This window comes from Bombyx mandarina, chromosome 23, assembly GCF_030267445.1.
Source record: "Bombyx mandarina strain Sakado chromosome 23, ASM3026744v2".
NCBI lineage: Eukaryota > Metazoa > Arthropoda > Insecta > Lepidoptera > Bombycidae > Bombyx > Bombyx mandarina.
In genome coordinates this window covers 18871402-18886047 of record NC_143229.1, presented here as the reverse complement: position 1 = coordinate 18886047, position 14646 = coordinate 18871402, and the positions used below count along the sequence as shown (strand labels likewise).

Below are 14646 nucleotides of genomic sequence, written 5' to 3'. Positions count from 1 at the left end.
CACCCAACTAAGCAATAAATTTAAAAAAAGGCCGATATTCGTCGCCTAATTCGGTTCGATTGTTTTCCTTTTTAATACGCTTTTATTAACTTCAGACGTATGTATGTATGTTTGCAACGGAATCTTTGATCATGATTTTGACCCCCTTCAAAACGTCGGATTAACTCGAAATTTGGTATACTTATTAAGGACCGATGACAATTCAATATTTAAAACAAAAACTGAAAAAAAAATATTGAAAAAATTGAAATTCAACTAAAAAATGAAAAATAAATGATATTATAACTACTTATACCATGCACCCCATGCTTTATTACAATAAATAAATTTTTTCTTACACTATTTTTAATTCATATTTATTAAAATTTATTTTCTAATTTTTAGTTGGATGTTCTATAAAAGCGTATTTTGTTACTTTTTTAAAACTATTTTTTATTGAACTTATATCTTCGCCCATATCTCTGTTATTACTGGACCGATTTTGAAAATTCTCTATTAGACTCAAAGTTGATTTTCTATTGTTTTCAGCTGTCATAGAACAGAAGATATTCGACAGGTGTCGCAATAACGCTATAGTCATTGTCAAGATATTATGTTTGCGTATTCACAAGTTCCGGATAATAAACAATAGTTTAAAAAAACTAACAAAATACGCTTTTATAGAAAATCCGACAAAAACGACAAAGAAAATAAATTTTAATAAATTTGAATTAAAACTAGTGTAAGAAAAATGATTTTATTGTAAAAAAGCGTTATTTATTAGTTGAATTTTCGATAAAAGCGTATTTGGTTAGTTTTTTTAAACTATTATTTATTTTTCATGTTTTAGTTGAATTTCAATATTTTTTTTAATATTGAGTTATCATCGGTCCTAAGTATACCAAATTTCGAGTTAATCCGACGTTTTGAAGGGAGTCAAAATCATGTTCAAAGATTCCGTTACAAACATACATACGTCTGAAGCTAAAAAAAGCATATCAATAAACTTTCAGAGCGCTGGTACATCGAACAACCCACTCGGTGGAAGAACTGCCTCCTTTGACGTTACGTCCAACCATTGTTTAATTTTTTTATTGCTCTTGTAGACAGACCAGCGTACGGCCCTGATGGTAAGTGGTTACCGTCGCTCATTGACGTCAGTAATTCGAGAGCAGAGTCGATTCAAGAGCCGTTACAACCGTTGTAGCAAAACCATCGAGAACTATCTTAACTCAATGTTTGAGGGATTTTATAACATCCTCACCTAAATGCAGGTCCAATATATCGTCTTCTCGCCTTAAAACTGTATAATCTCAAAACTTACTAATTTTACAGGAGAGTGTTTTAAAGGTTTAACATGTGATATTTTTAATATTAATCATCTTTGCAACATTTTATTTACCAGTTACATTATCTGTCTTTGAAAGTAAGATAAAATTATGTATTAATTTTGATAATTGTATTAAAAAAATGGGTAAATTAAAAAAAAATTAAAACTTAACTACGCTCTTTAGACAGTATTTATGAGAAAAATACTGGTGATACCAAATTATTCCGCATACTAACTCAATTTCGAATATTTTTAGAAATTGTACACTTTTAATGCGAAGTCTATTTGCGTGGATTGCTATTTTTACTATTGCAATGCAACGGGGATGACGGAAAATCAGCGCTATTCGATGCATCCAACATCACTGGTGGTAGGACCTCTTGTGAGTCCGCACGGGTAGGTACCACCACCCTGCCTATTTCTGCCGTGAAGCAGTAATGCGTTTCGGTTTGAAGGGTGGGGCAGCCGTTGTAACTATACTTGAGACCTTAGAACTTATATCTCAAGGTGGGTGGCGCATTTACGTCGTAAATGTCTATGGGCTCCAGTAACCACTTAACACCAGGTGGGCTGTGAGCTCGTCTACTCATCTAGCAATAAAAAATAAAATAAAAAAAGGCCCGCGGCGCGCCGTAGCAAAGCTCTCAACAAAATCCCAATGACATAACAAAATTCACATCGCGCAGCCGCCGCTAAACCGAAAGCACCGTGACACATAGCTTTCGCGCTTATCCAGCTTTGATTTACTAAAACGAATGCGTATTTCGTAAACGTTTAAGGACAAGCCGGGCGACGGTGAACGGTTATGGTGGCCGGCCGATGGTCCGGTGAAAGCACGAAATGTTAGGTTCCCACGATACAGTTACGGCCGTGTGATTCGCACGCGTTGCACCTTCGAAACGATACGCACTCACTTTAAGAACGTACAGCATGTTGTCAAGCTTGTTAGTTAAACATAAATTTGAATGCCTTTATTTTATTTTATCTTATTTATTTATTACTAGCTGACCCGGCAGACTTCGTATTGCCTCAATCGATAAATAAAAGACCTAAACTTTTGTATAAAATACACTTAAAACAAACAAAAGGAATCCGTCCGACGGGAGATTTTTATTTAATTCCGAGCATTTTCATATTTATCTAAACCTTTTAAACCTTCTCTGGACTTCCACAAATAATTCAAGACGAAAATTAGCCAAGTCGGTCCAGCCGTTCTCGAGTTTTAGCGAGACTAACGAACAGCAATTCATTTATATATATATATAGAAGAAGAAGATAGAAGATAGATAAAGATAATATATTTTGAAGTCGTCGTGGCCTAAGGGATAAGACGTCCGGTGCATTCGTGTTGAGCGATGCACCGGTGTTCGAGTTCCAGGCGGGTACCAAATTTTCTAATGTACGTACTCAACAAATGTTCACGATTGACTTCCACGGTGAAGGAATAACATCGTGTAATAAAAATGAAACCCGCAAAATTATAATTTGCGTAATTACTGGTAGTAGGACCTCTTGTGAGTCTGCGCGGGTAGGTACCACCGCCCTGCCTATTTCTGTCGTGAAGCAGTAATGCATTTCGGTTTGAAGGGCAGCCGTTGTATCTACACTTGAGACCTTAAAACTTATATCTAAAGGTGGGTGGCGCATTTATGTCGTAGATGTCTATGGGCTCCAGTAACCACTTAACACCAGGTGGGCTGTGAGCTCGTCCACCCAAATAGCTATAAAAAAAAATTTTGCACCAACAAAGTGATCTTCAATACAAATCATTGAGAAACTGACAAAAATTCATGGCAAATGTCACCTCTATTATAGGTGCAATCGACAGTGCATTAACAACAAAAATAATAAAAATTATATAACTAAGATTTGATTACATTGGATTGATTGCTTAAGATTAATTTATATTTAATTGGGAAATGATCCGCGACTGATTATCTAAGGGAAACCTTTCTAAACGCATGACAATGATACTTATTGTGAATTTATGGGATCTATCGACGCAAAGAAATTAGTTTTTTTTTTTTTTTATTGCCTTTGTAGGCAGACGAGCATACGGCCCACCTGATGGTAAGTGGTCACCGTCGCTCATGGACGTCAGCAATGCCAGGGGCAGAGCCAAGCCGCTGCCTAGTTTATCGCTTGCTTGTCAATTATTATACCTACATAATCATGATATATGATTTGAACGCTCTCTGCAAACTATTCTACTTGATATTATAAGCGCGAAAGTTTGTAAGAACGTATGGATGTATGTTTTTTATTCTTTTAGACAAAAACTATTGAATGGATTTTGATGAAACTTTACAACAATACAGCTTACACTTCAGAATAACATATAGGCTATAATTTATAAAGATACTATCGACCCACCCTAGCTTCGCTTCGGAAACTGTAATTTATTATTGATTTCTCCACTATTTAATAGATGTTATCTATACTAATATTATAAAGAGGAAAGATTTGTTTGTTTGTTTGTTTCGAATAGGCTCCGAAACTACTGGACCGATTTGAAAAATTCTTTTTCCATTAGAAGCCGACATTGTCCCTGATGAACATAGGCTACTTGTTTTAATTTTTTTTTATTTTTTTTTTTTGGTTTCATGTGTGTTTTAATGTTTCCGAAGCGAAGCGAGGGCGGGTCGCTAGTTATACATATAAACCTTCATCTCCAATCACTCTATCTATTAAAAAACCGCATCAAAATCCGTTGCGTAGTTTTAAAGATTTAAGCACGCATAGGGATATAGGGACAGAGAAAGCAACTTTGTTTTATACGATGTAGTGATAGTGTGAATTACAAAAAATATTACGATAAGCGTCAAGTAAAAGAGAGAAAAAAAATACCCTTTGCCATCTATTCTGACGTGCGCCGCAAAAACCGTTGGAGTTACACGTATATAATGTAAAATGGAAAAGTTTATCTTCAATAGTCCTACAAAAAACCCTTCACAGTTCCCGAAGCGAACAAGAGCGGGTGGCTAGACTTTGTGTTACATGTATTTTGTAGACTACGTATGTTTTTTATAAACCAATTTCAATAAAAACATTATATACATATAAAAGTAGAATGGGCAATCTTATCTTTAATACCGATATCATCTAGACATCCACGAGTCAATAACCATTAGAGGAACAAATTTTTTTTTTCCTACACAATCCTAAGGGGCTATTCTAGTTACACAAGGTTTAGTAGGGGCTCTACATGAGAGAAATTGGTAAGACTAAGCTTAGTATGAGCAATATTTTTTTTATATTTTTTTTATTCATTAGATGGGTGGACGAGCTCACAGCCCACCTGTTATTAAGTGGATACTGGAGCCCATAGACATTTACAACGTAAATGCGCCACCCACCTTGAGATATAAGTTCTAAGGTCTCAGTATGGTTACAACGGCTGCCCAGCCCTTCAAACTGAAACGCATTACTGCTTCACGGCAGAAATAAGCAGGGCGGTGGTACCTACCCGTGCGGACTCACAAGATGTCCTACCACCAGTACAAGTACTACAGGTCCTACCACTCGTACAAGTTGCCCGCGCTTGCCGGCCGTGTGTATTACATCAATGCAAGGCCGCCTTCGAACAACATCCAACGAAGGTTGCGAATGCTTTGCGTCTAAAGATGAGTAACACTCACATTCAAGATTAGAATGCAGACATGATACGTTTATAATAAAATGATAATAATAAAATCATTTATTGCCTTCCACACAGATTTAAATTATTATAGGTAGATAAAGAAAAGAAAAGGCAAAAGGAGATGGCTCAGCTGATGGTGTTCTTTTTTTTTGTTGCTTGGATGGGTGGCCGAGCTCACAGTACACCTGGTGTTAAGTGGTTACTGGAGCCCATAAACATCTACAACGTAAATGCGCCACCCACCTTGAGCTATGAGTTCCAAAGTCTCAGTATAGTTACAACGACTGCCCCGCCCTTCAAACCGAAGCGCGTTACTGCTTCACGGCAGAAATAGGCAGGGTGGTGGTACTTACCCGTGCGGACTCGCAAGAGATCCTACCACCAGTGATGTTGGATGCATCGAATAGCGCTGATTTTCCGTCATCCCCGTTCCGTGCTTTGGTTTGTTCCGGGATTTAAGGTACGTGCGCCCAGACTTTAAACGTGGTATAAACTACGTTTGTAGCAATGGTTCCTCTTTGAAGAATCCATCGACAACGAATATTGGTCAAATTTTTTTATTACTATACTTGGGCAGACGTGATCACGGCGCAACTCACCCATAGATATAGATAGAAGTGTCGTTCTATAGCTTAGTTGTATCTTTCGAAGTCCGCCTTATAGCTAGTGGCCGACAATACTAACGGACATCAAGAAAAGCTATGCCGCCTAACACCGCTTTTCTCAAACACTCAAAGCCGTGTGGCTCCATGAATACCGTGGAGAGAGAAAGAGGGAGAGCTGATTCCAGAGCCGATAGGTTTCGAAAATGGATTCACCAGCGCAACGATTCCAGGCGATATCAACGGATCCTGTACCGGTCTCGGGAGGACTGGTTCATGATAAACAAAACTTCAGAACGGCGCATACAGAAGCAAACCGATAAAATAAAATTTTCGCAGTCATCTATCCTCTTTAACATCCTCTAGTCTCAGTCCGGTCCAATATCCAGTTCTCCTGCCAATTCGTTTGTGGGAGATACCTTCCTAAATGAAAAACGAAAAATGGAAGGTCTTCCACCGAGCAGGTGATATTGCTCGGTAGACCGACGGCCCGATTGTTGTTGTTCGGAGCTTGTAAATATGTGAGCTTATCTTGAAAATGTCGTAAGCGAGATTCCGCCATACGTTGGTGGCTAAGTGGTTATTCTGAATACGTGCGAACTGGTAGGTTAGCTTATGTAGCTCAACATGAGAGGACTTGCTGACACTAACAGCAGTGCTTCGCTGAACCTTTGGTGCTTTTAGGTACCATAAGCACCGGTCACGGTCGTCGAACCCTTCGAATTGTGTGACAGAGCTCACTGAGTTTCTCGCCGGATCTTCTCAGTAGGTCGCGTTTCCGATCCGGTGGTAGATTCTGCGAAGAACTACTCTTGCTAGAGCCAGTGTTAGCAACACGCCGGTTTAAGCCCCGTGAACTCACCTACACGTTAGGACGAAGCTGAAATAGCCTCTCAAGGCTATCAGCATAGGTAGAAAAAAAAAGCTGAATCTACCACCGCATCTGATTCAGTGACTCCAGTCTCCGAGTCTCCAGCCTTGAACACGGCGGTTTTGACATGTCCAAACATCGACAACCCACTAAATGCCAAAATCGTGGCTAAAAACCCTTAAATAATAGCGTGTGTACAGTCACACGATACGGAATTTTAAAATTTTCCACTGCCCTACGTCCGACAGAGCTGACACGGTTACTTAAGGCCTTCACCCAGTAACAAGGCGCATCATAATACCGTGTTCGAGTTAGTACTGCGTAGAAAACACGATCCACGTATCGTTGTAGTGATCAAATTATTTGGGGGGCATGGGGCACAGTGGCCCCTCGGGTACCTGGATCTAGGTCTGTCTTTTTTGTTGGGTACAACGACAATTAAAGCAATTTTTACCACAAGTCTTTGACGTGCATACACGTGGTTTCTGTGGTCTGCAATACGAACTTAAGCCCAGGTAGACCGAAAGCTCAACGGCCTATATATTTGTGATATAAATTTGAAAGTTTGTATCTTTAGATATTTGTTGTACGACCACGCAAAATAACTAAGCGAATTCTATGAGATTTCGAAGAGAAATTGTACGGAACTTGGACTAACAGATCCTATGCTCTTTATCAGGATAAATGTCTATCTAAATCTGGAGGAGGATCATTTGGAGGCAGCATTCAACAGGCGGTATACCTCACAGCGTATCGATGTTCATGGAAGTACTTGCTTACGTGTGGAAACGATCTTTAGTAATGAGGGAACAAAAAAGAAGAAGACGTGAACGAGGAAAAGCCGGCTTTGTTCGCTGGTTCGTATATTTACCCCCCCCCCTCTTTCTCTCTCTCTCTATCTCTTCAATCGGTCCCTCATTGCTGAGGATCGTGACTCTGTCCGATTCCGTCAATCAGCTGTCTCCATCGATCCCATTCTGTAGCTTGGTGGAGTGCGTCGCTGACAGGTATTTTCAGTTCCTCCAAGTATATTTACCAAGAGATCTAAAAGTCGGCTTACAGCTCATTGACCAGAGAGTGACACAAGCAAACTCTTTATCGCGAGAAAATGCAAAATCTGTCTTTAAAGTGGATGAAACGGAGAGGTCGTACGTCTGTTAAGAAAATTAATGAAAGCTTGAGTTTGTTCGTAAATAAAGCCTTGCACTTAATATTTTAGCCGTAGGGACGTAGCTCACATAGTACAGTGTACTTAGTGCGAGTTTTTTAACTTTACGATCGCGTAAAAGTTTTTTTTTTTTATTGCTTAGATGGGTGGACGAGCTCACAGCCCACCTGGTGTTAAGTGGTTACTGGAGCCCATAGACATCTATAACGTAAATGCGCCACCCACCTTGAGATAAGTTCTAAGGTCTCAGTATAGTTACAACGGCTGCCCCACCCTTCAAACCGAAACACATTACGGCTTCACGGCAGAAATAGGTGGGGTGGTGGTACCTACCCGCGCGGACTCACAAGGGGTCCTACCACCAGTTAACTCGAATTTGTATAGAGTTGGAACAGCTTCCTTTCGTTTGCCGCTAGGGTCGCTGTTCCAACTCCATACAAATCTGAGTTAACTTTTACGCGATCGAGAACGTTAAAAAACTCGCACTAAGCACACAGAAGTAATTTTACAGTTTTCTGGATAACTAACTAACGTTATTTTCAAGATATGGAAGAGTGAAGAAGTCTCGGAACTGTCATCGTTTTGTGCTGCGCAATCTCTTTGTACGAATACCCGCCTACTATTCCATAAAATAATGAAGTTATCGGTCCATTCTGCTACATATATTATTATAAATATATAATATAAATAAATGAATATTAATAAGGAATACGATCACTTACCATGTAAACCATAAAGCGCTCGGAGGCTTTTCTTCATAACAGCTTTTTGGAATTACCTGGCGAAAAAATAGCAAATATTAAACTTAGTGCTCTGAGGAATTGTTCGAGATGATACCGGCATCTCGTTTTTACCATCGCACCGCCCGCCACCGGAGTAGAGTTCATCCATACTACCTGGAGCCACTGCGGTCATCCACAGTGCGTTTCCAGAGGTTTTTTTTTGCCACGTACCATCCGGCTATGGAATGAGCTCCCCTCCACGGTGTTTCCCGAGCGCTATGACATGTCCTTCTTCAAACGAGGCTTGTGGAGAGTATTAAGCGGTAGGCAGCGGCGTGGCTCTGCCCCTAGCATTGCTGAAGTCCATGGGTGACGGTAACCACTCACCATCAGGTGGGCCGTATGCTCATCTGCCTACAAAGGCAATAAAAAAAAACTTAATTAATTTAACTTATATTTCAGAAATACGAGCGGATCTCGTGTTGTTTTACAAAACTTGGTTTTGATTTAATCAACACCCTTTAAAGCCTTTGAAATTGTTTTGTTATTTGTTGCCAATTCCATTGAAGCCAACGTAAACTTCCTCTTCATCTTCATGCCCTTATCTCACTATGTAGGGTCGCTGTCCTCTTTTCCATTCAGGTCTACCATGCATCATACATTTCCACACAAATTCTCTTTCACACAGTCTATCCAAATCTTTTATTAATTGAACAAAAGATATGGTTATTCATACATAGCGACCCGCCCTCGCTTCGCTTCGGAAACATTAAAACACACATGAAACCAAAAAAATAAAATAAAAAAAAATTAAAACAAGTAGCCTATGTTCATCAGGGACAATGTCGGCTTCTAATGGAAAAAGAATTTTTCAAATCGGTCCAGTAGTTTCGGAGCCTATTCGAAACAAACAAACAAACAAATCTTTCCTCTTTATAATATTAGTATAGATATAGATTAGTATAGATATAGATTGTTCATGTACCGTGATGAGGTCACTTTGCCATGGAAAGGTCTACAAAGTGATTAAAAAGTGTTTAAAAATATGAACACACATCACTATACCCTTTTCATATATGTCCAACATTTAATTGAAAAGTCAAATCAGTAACCTCATGAATGCACTGCAGTTTTTTTATTAATTTAATTTATATAGATAAGACAAATTACAGATATCCAATGATCGAAATACATTATATGAGTCGACTATTATCAAAGCCGGCAATCTGACTTTTGGACAATTATTGGTAAATCAGAAAAACGAATTATTGACTTTGTATTCCATTGGCAGTCACAAAACTCTTCGGAACGACATCTTAGATAAATAACAGGTTAAGTATTAACCTTTATTTAATGGAGGTTTTGAACCGTATTCTTTGAAGGAGATGATTATATTCAAATCAATCTGTATTGACATATCAATAATTTTTTTTGTCCAAATGCACAGATTGCCACCTTTGATAATAGACGACTCATATGATGCCCATAGTCCCACTGAGTGTTTAGTTGTTTGTCAGAGCCAATATAGCCCACAGCAGTGCTGCAATCCACCTTGGCCCATAGGACAAAGTGTCTATCATTGTCATACCCTGTCTCCTTACTCTTCAAGCCGGAAAGCTGGAGCTGGAAGAAATGGCTATCCCACTAAGGCCTATCTTTAGTACCAGGAACTGGCTGACTGGCTCAGTAGGCAGCTTAGCTCTACCCCTGGCATTGTAGACGTCCAAGGGACATGGTAACGTCTCACCATCAGGTGGACTGTAGGGTGTATCTGCCTACAATGGCTATTAAAAAAAAATGGACATATTGGGAGCCAGTATAGGGTGATACTAGTTTCCTGCCAATTTCAAACGTGAATATAATATAATCAAGTCCAGTACAGAGCAGTTTGATGTAATCCTGCATATTCTCTGTTCGTGTGCATTAATAAACAATAAAAATACAGTAAAAATATACTCACTGAGTGTGGCAAGCAGAAACCGCATTTTGTTGTTTTTGTTAGTAAATTTATGCATAATTATTCATAAATTAAATCTAATACTGGCCTTATCGTACAAAAAAAACTTTTATAACATTTTAAATTTTTTAAACTGTATTTGTAAATTTAGATTACTAATACATTATACTGGTCGTTGTTTTTATATTTAAATAAATATATGTATTTTAAATAATTCTTCACATTTTTCGTATCTATATAAATTCGTTCGTTGTTGACATCTGAAACAAAAAATAAATTTTATCTATTTAAAAAACTGAATAAAACAAACATAAACTTATTAATTGATGTACCTAGTAAATAAATGATATAAGATATAGTAGATAAAGTTTGGCGAAAAGTTCTATTGCAATGTTTCTATGCAGCGTTGATACAACAAACAATATTGGACTCACAATACAGTCATTGGACAAACTTAGAATATCTGCAGCATTCAGATTATACCAAACTAGATGTAATGTACGCAAATGCCTACAAATTCAACTAATAAGTGTGCTTTATGCAGATACTATGTATTGACAGATATTAGTTTGAGATTGTTCAGATCTTCACAAATATAGATGACTAGCGACCTGTCCTCGCTTCGTTTCGGAAACTGTAATTTATTATTGATTTCTCCACAATTATTGGATGTTATTATACACATAAACCTTCCTCTTCAATCACTCTATCTATTAAAAAAAACGCATCAAAATCCGTTGCGTGGTTTTAAAGATTTAAGCATACATAGGGACAGACAGATATAGGGACAGAGAAAGCGACTTTGTTTTATACTATGTAGTGATTATATCTTGAAGTTAATTAACTTAACTTTTAACTTAACAATTCTAACAGCACCAAAGTAATTTATTACACTATTATGAAAAACTCATTTTTTCAATAGTATGAAAATCATAAAAAAAAAATTAGAAGCAATTCCCTCTAAAAATGAGATTTAAAAAGTTACAGTCAAAGGATTGTCAAAATATTCTTCCTAATCGTAATTAATGTAGATGGAAAATAATATTATATGATTAACATCTTTTGTCTTTTGATATTCTAAGCTTCTAAAAAAGTTTTTATGTAAAGTTTAAAGCATGTTTTGTCTGTTAAAAATAACAAAAAAAATCTACTTTAATTGTAATTTGTACATTTAGACAACTTGTCCACCTTCATTATTTAAATTTACAAAGTAAACACGAACTATTAAATTAGATTGAATGACAAATAGGCTGTCTTACAGTTTTCTTGAAACTGCAATGAAAAGGGCCAAAAGTTTTGAAAGTTCTTTACCTAAACTAATTGTGCAGGTTTTCAGCCTTCATATCACAAATTCCCGTTACCGAACACACATATCACAGATTAAAAACAAACTTGGTAAATTTTCTAATTTTTTTTCACTATTTCGAAATAAGTTTCCGCAACGAATTACACGTGAAAACACGAACGATTTTCGCAAACGTCACTAGGTAAATATTTTCATTGAAATGTCAAAAATTGTATGAACCGTACATTACAATGACACCCTAGTTAACATTCCGCTGCTAGCACATATCAACATTTTAATTTGGACGGATTAAAAAAGTATACCGCAAAAAGGTGTTCTCTGGATGCGTTCGATTTGTGTGATTTTGCGGCAAATTTTGCTTTGCAGACCGCTACTCAGCTGTAACGGCCTTGTAATACTGTTCAAGTTGCTAAGCGGGATTTTAAAATATTGTCCGTTCGCCTTACCTCGGTCGATTTACTCGACCGGATAATGTACTTTACGCTTACAATACCATAATGATTACAGGGACAATTACGTTCACAAAATACTCTGCCGTTGCGTGTCAACCATGCTATTTTAGCTCAATGACCCTATTCAAATAATTACCGCTCAAGTAACGTGAAGTACGTGTTGCATTACAAGTTACATTAACGACTTAAAAAAGATTTCCTTCATATTTTCCATGGACAGTGCCATCTACTGTTTAGTAGCAGTACTTATTGAACAAAATCTCATCGAAAAAAAACAATATTCGCACAGTGATCGTAATTCAACCATTTAAATTTTTTGTAGATATTTGGAAAAAAAACCAAAACACTTTCGAAAAAAAAAGTAAATGAACAGAGGAAGTCTTTTGATACTCATAACTTATAATTTTAATTAATTTATTTTTAGAAGAATGATTAAATGTATATTTAAAATACAGAAAATACAAATCAGTATGTACGACTAGTATAAAAAAATTAGTTGGTTTACCTACTGAACCATTACCTTACTATAGCATTAAATAGAAATAATTCATATATGTAATCAACTATAATATTTATGTAATGTGGTGGAACTGAAAAATGTAAATCAGTATAAATCTTTGCATTCCTAAGTACTCATTTAAAAATATATACCTATATTGTTGATTAGCGATGTTGAAATATTTTTGACGGGACCGATAGAAATTAATTTATGTAAAATAATTTATTTCATTAATAATTTAGTTTCTATTCAGTTTGAATGTGTAATAATAGTGCATTATGAACCTTTTAGCAATCTCTTATAGTGCAAAAAATTTAGAAACCGAATTAAAATAGATAAGTGGCTTCCCGTCATGTCCGCGCACAGTCGTAGTATTTGAAGTCGTCATAGCATAAAGGATAAGTTAAAACATACAATAAAAAACTGAAAATCAAATTCAAAATAATTTTAATACAGATTTTCTATATTAATTTATTGCGATTGGCCCCCTTAATTAGGTACCAAATTGCCCTCTTGTGGAGCATGGGCCCCACGTTGGGAAACACCGGCCAAGCCGTTTCTGCCGTGACGCAGTAACGTATTCCATTTTGCAGGGGCAGCCGCTATAAAATTGAGATTTAGACTTCACGTTCCAATGTGGATACATTCACGTAGTAATGTTTATGAGCCCCAGTAAGCATATCACCGGGATCGCTCACCCATATCAACCTAAATGCTGACGTGACCTTGTTACATTTGCTGATCGTAGTCCACCAAACTCCATCTTCAAGAACAAGACAATTAGGCAGATACCCATTCTATCTATCTCTTAGGTTTATGGCGTTTCCTTTTAGATTTCGCCAATGTCAAGTGTATTTAATACTCTGCTTTCTATAGCGGGCTTCGTGAACGAGCAAGGTCACAGATATTCACTAAGAATTAAGTGAGTAGCTAAGAATGTTTGATTACAGGATCTCTGTTGATTTACCTAAAACAAATAAGACGCACACAATATATATACAGGGGTTAGTTCGATAAAAGACAGACAAACTACAGCTTAATGTTATTTTGGTTAATGAATGAACTAAGAATATAAACGAAAGGGGAGTTGACAAGGGAAAGAAGAGATTTGAGATCAATGGGGCGAGGAATATCAGGAGGAAGGAGATCATAGAGGGATGAAGATAGACGAGGACAACTGAAAAACATGTGATTTGGAGAACCTTCGTCAAGACCACATTCGCAAATAGAACTATCCCTGATATGAAGTTTAGCCAGGTGGACGGGGGTACACGTATGGCCTAGCCTTAATCTACAGATCGTACTTGTAACGCGTTTATGTAAATCTTTGAAGTTGCAGAACCAAGGTCGGGGAGGAATAAAGCCTTGAATATCAGCGTAGTGTTTACCTTTAGAAAAACTAGTCTTTTGCCAACAAGAATTCCAAGAAGAAAGCAATCGTTGTTTAGCTATTGGGAGTAAATCATTAGAATAAACTCTGTAATGATCCATACAGCCAGTTGTTGTGGCGTCTTTGGCACAAAGATCTGCAGTTTCATTACCTAAAATGCCACTGTGGCCAGGCAACCAAGCAAGGACAACTTCAATGTTTTTAGAATGACAGCTGAAAAGTAAATTTTTAATTTTTAGTATGTAAGGAAATTTAGATTTTGATTTAAATTGGTTAGCAACGATAGCCTGTAAACAACTCTTAGAATCAGTAAGAATAACAGATTTATTTAGTTTATGGGACTCAATGAATGATAATGCTTCCAGAATAGCTATGGACTCACCAGAGAAGACTGAAGCTTGAGGGGGGCATTTAAAATTGAGAATCATATTGTATTTGGGAATCCAGACAGCGGAGCCAACACAACCCTGATCTGACAACTTAGAAGCATCAGTGTAAATGATGAGCCAATCGGGCCAATGCTTGGCGATGTATCTATTTAACTGGTAATTTGCAGAATTACATTTTTTTTCTATGCCGAGATCTAAAAGAACTTGAGGCTGAAAGATAAGAGCCTTAAAAGAGATGTCGAAAAGAGGAAATTTTTGATATTGAAATACAGGACAAGGAAGGCGGAGATAGCTGACAAAACTATTGAAAAGGCAGGGATAATCCTTGTGGTACCAATATT

General features: G+C 37.2%; 1 protein-coding gene across 3 annotated transcripts in view; it reads right to left on the bottom strand.

Moving 5' to 3' along the window:
- LOC114249788 (uncharacterized) overlaps window positions 1–12121 on the bottom strand; it is a 40723-nt gene extending 28602 nt beyond the window's left edge. Inside the window, exons 1-3 of one of the 3 annotated variants that reach the window (XM_089737776.1) lie at window positions 11878–12121; window positions 10273–10529; window positions 8313–8368 (exon numbers count right to left, since the gene is read on the bottom strand). In XM_089737776.1, the coding sequence (XP_089593902.1) occupies window positions 8313–8324 (12 nt within the window). In that variant the 5' untranslated portion in view covers window positions 8325–8368; window positions 10273–10529; window positions 11878–12121. Of the gene's footprint in view, window positions 1–8312; window positions 8369–10272; window positions 10530–11580; window positions 11732–11877 lie in introns of those variants that run through there. The other 2 variants (XM_028183490.2, XM_089737777.1) reach the window with 2 other exon arrangements.
- Window positions 12122–14646: the final 2525 nt, after the last annotated feature.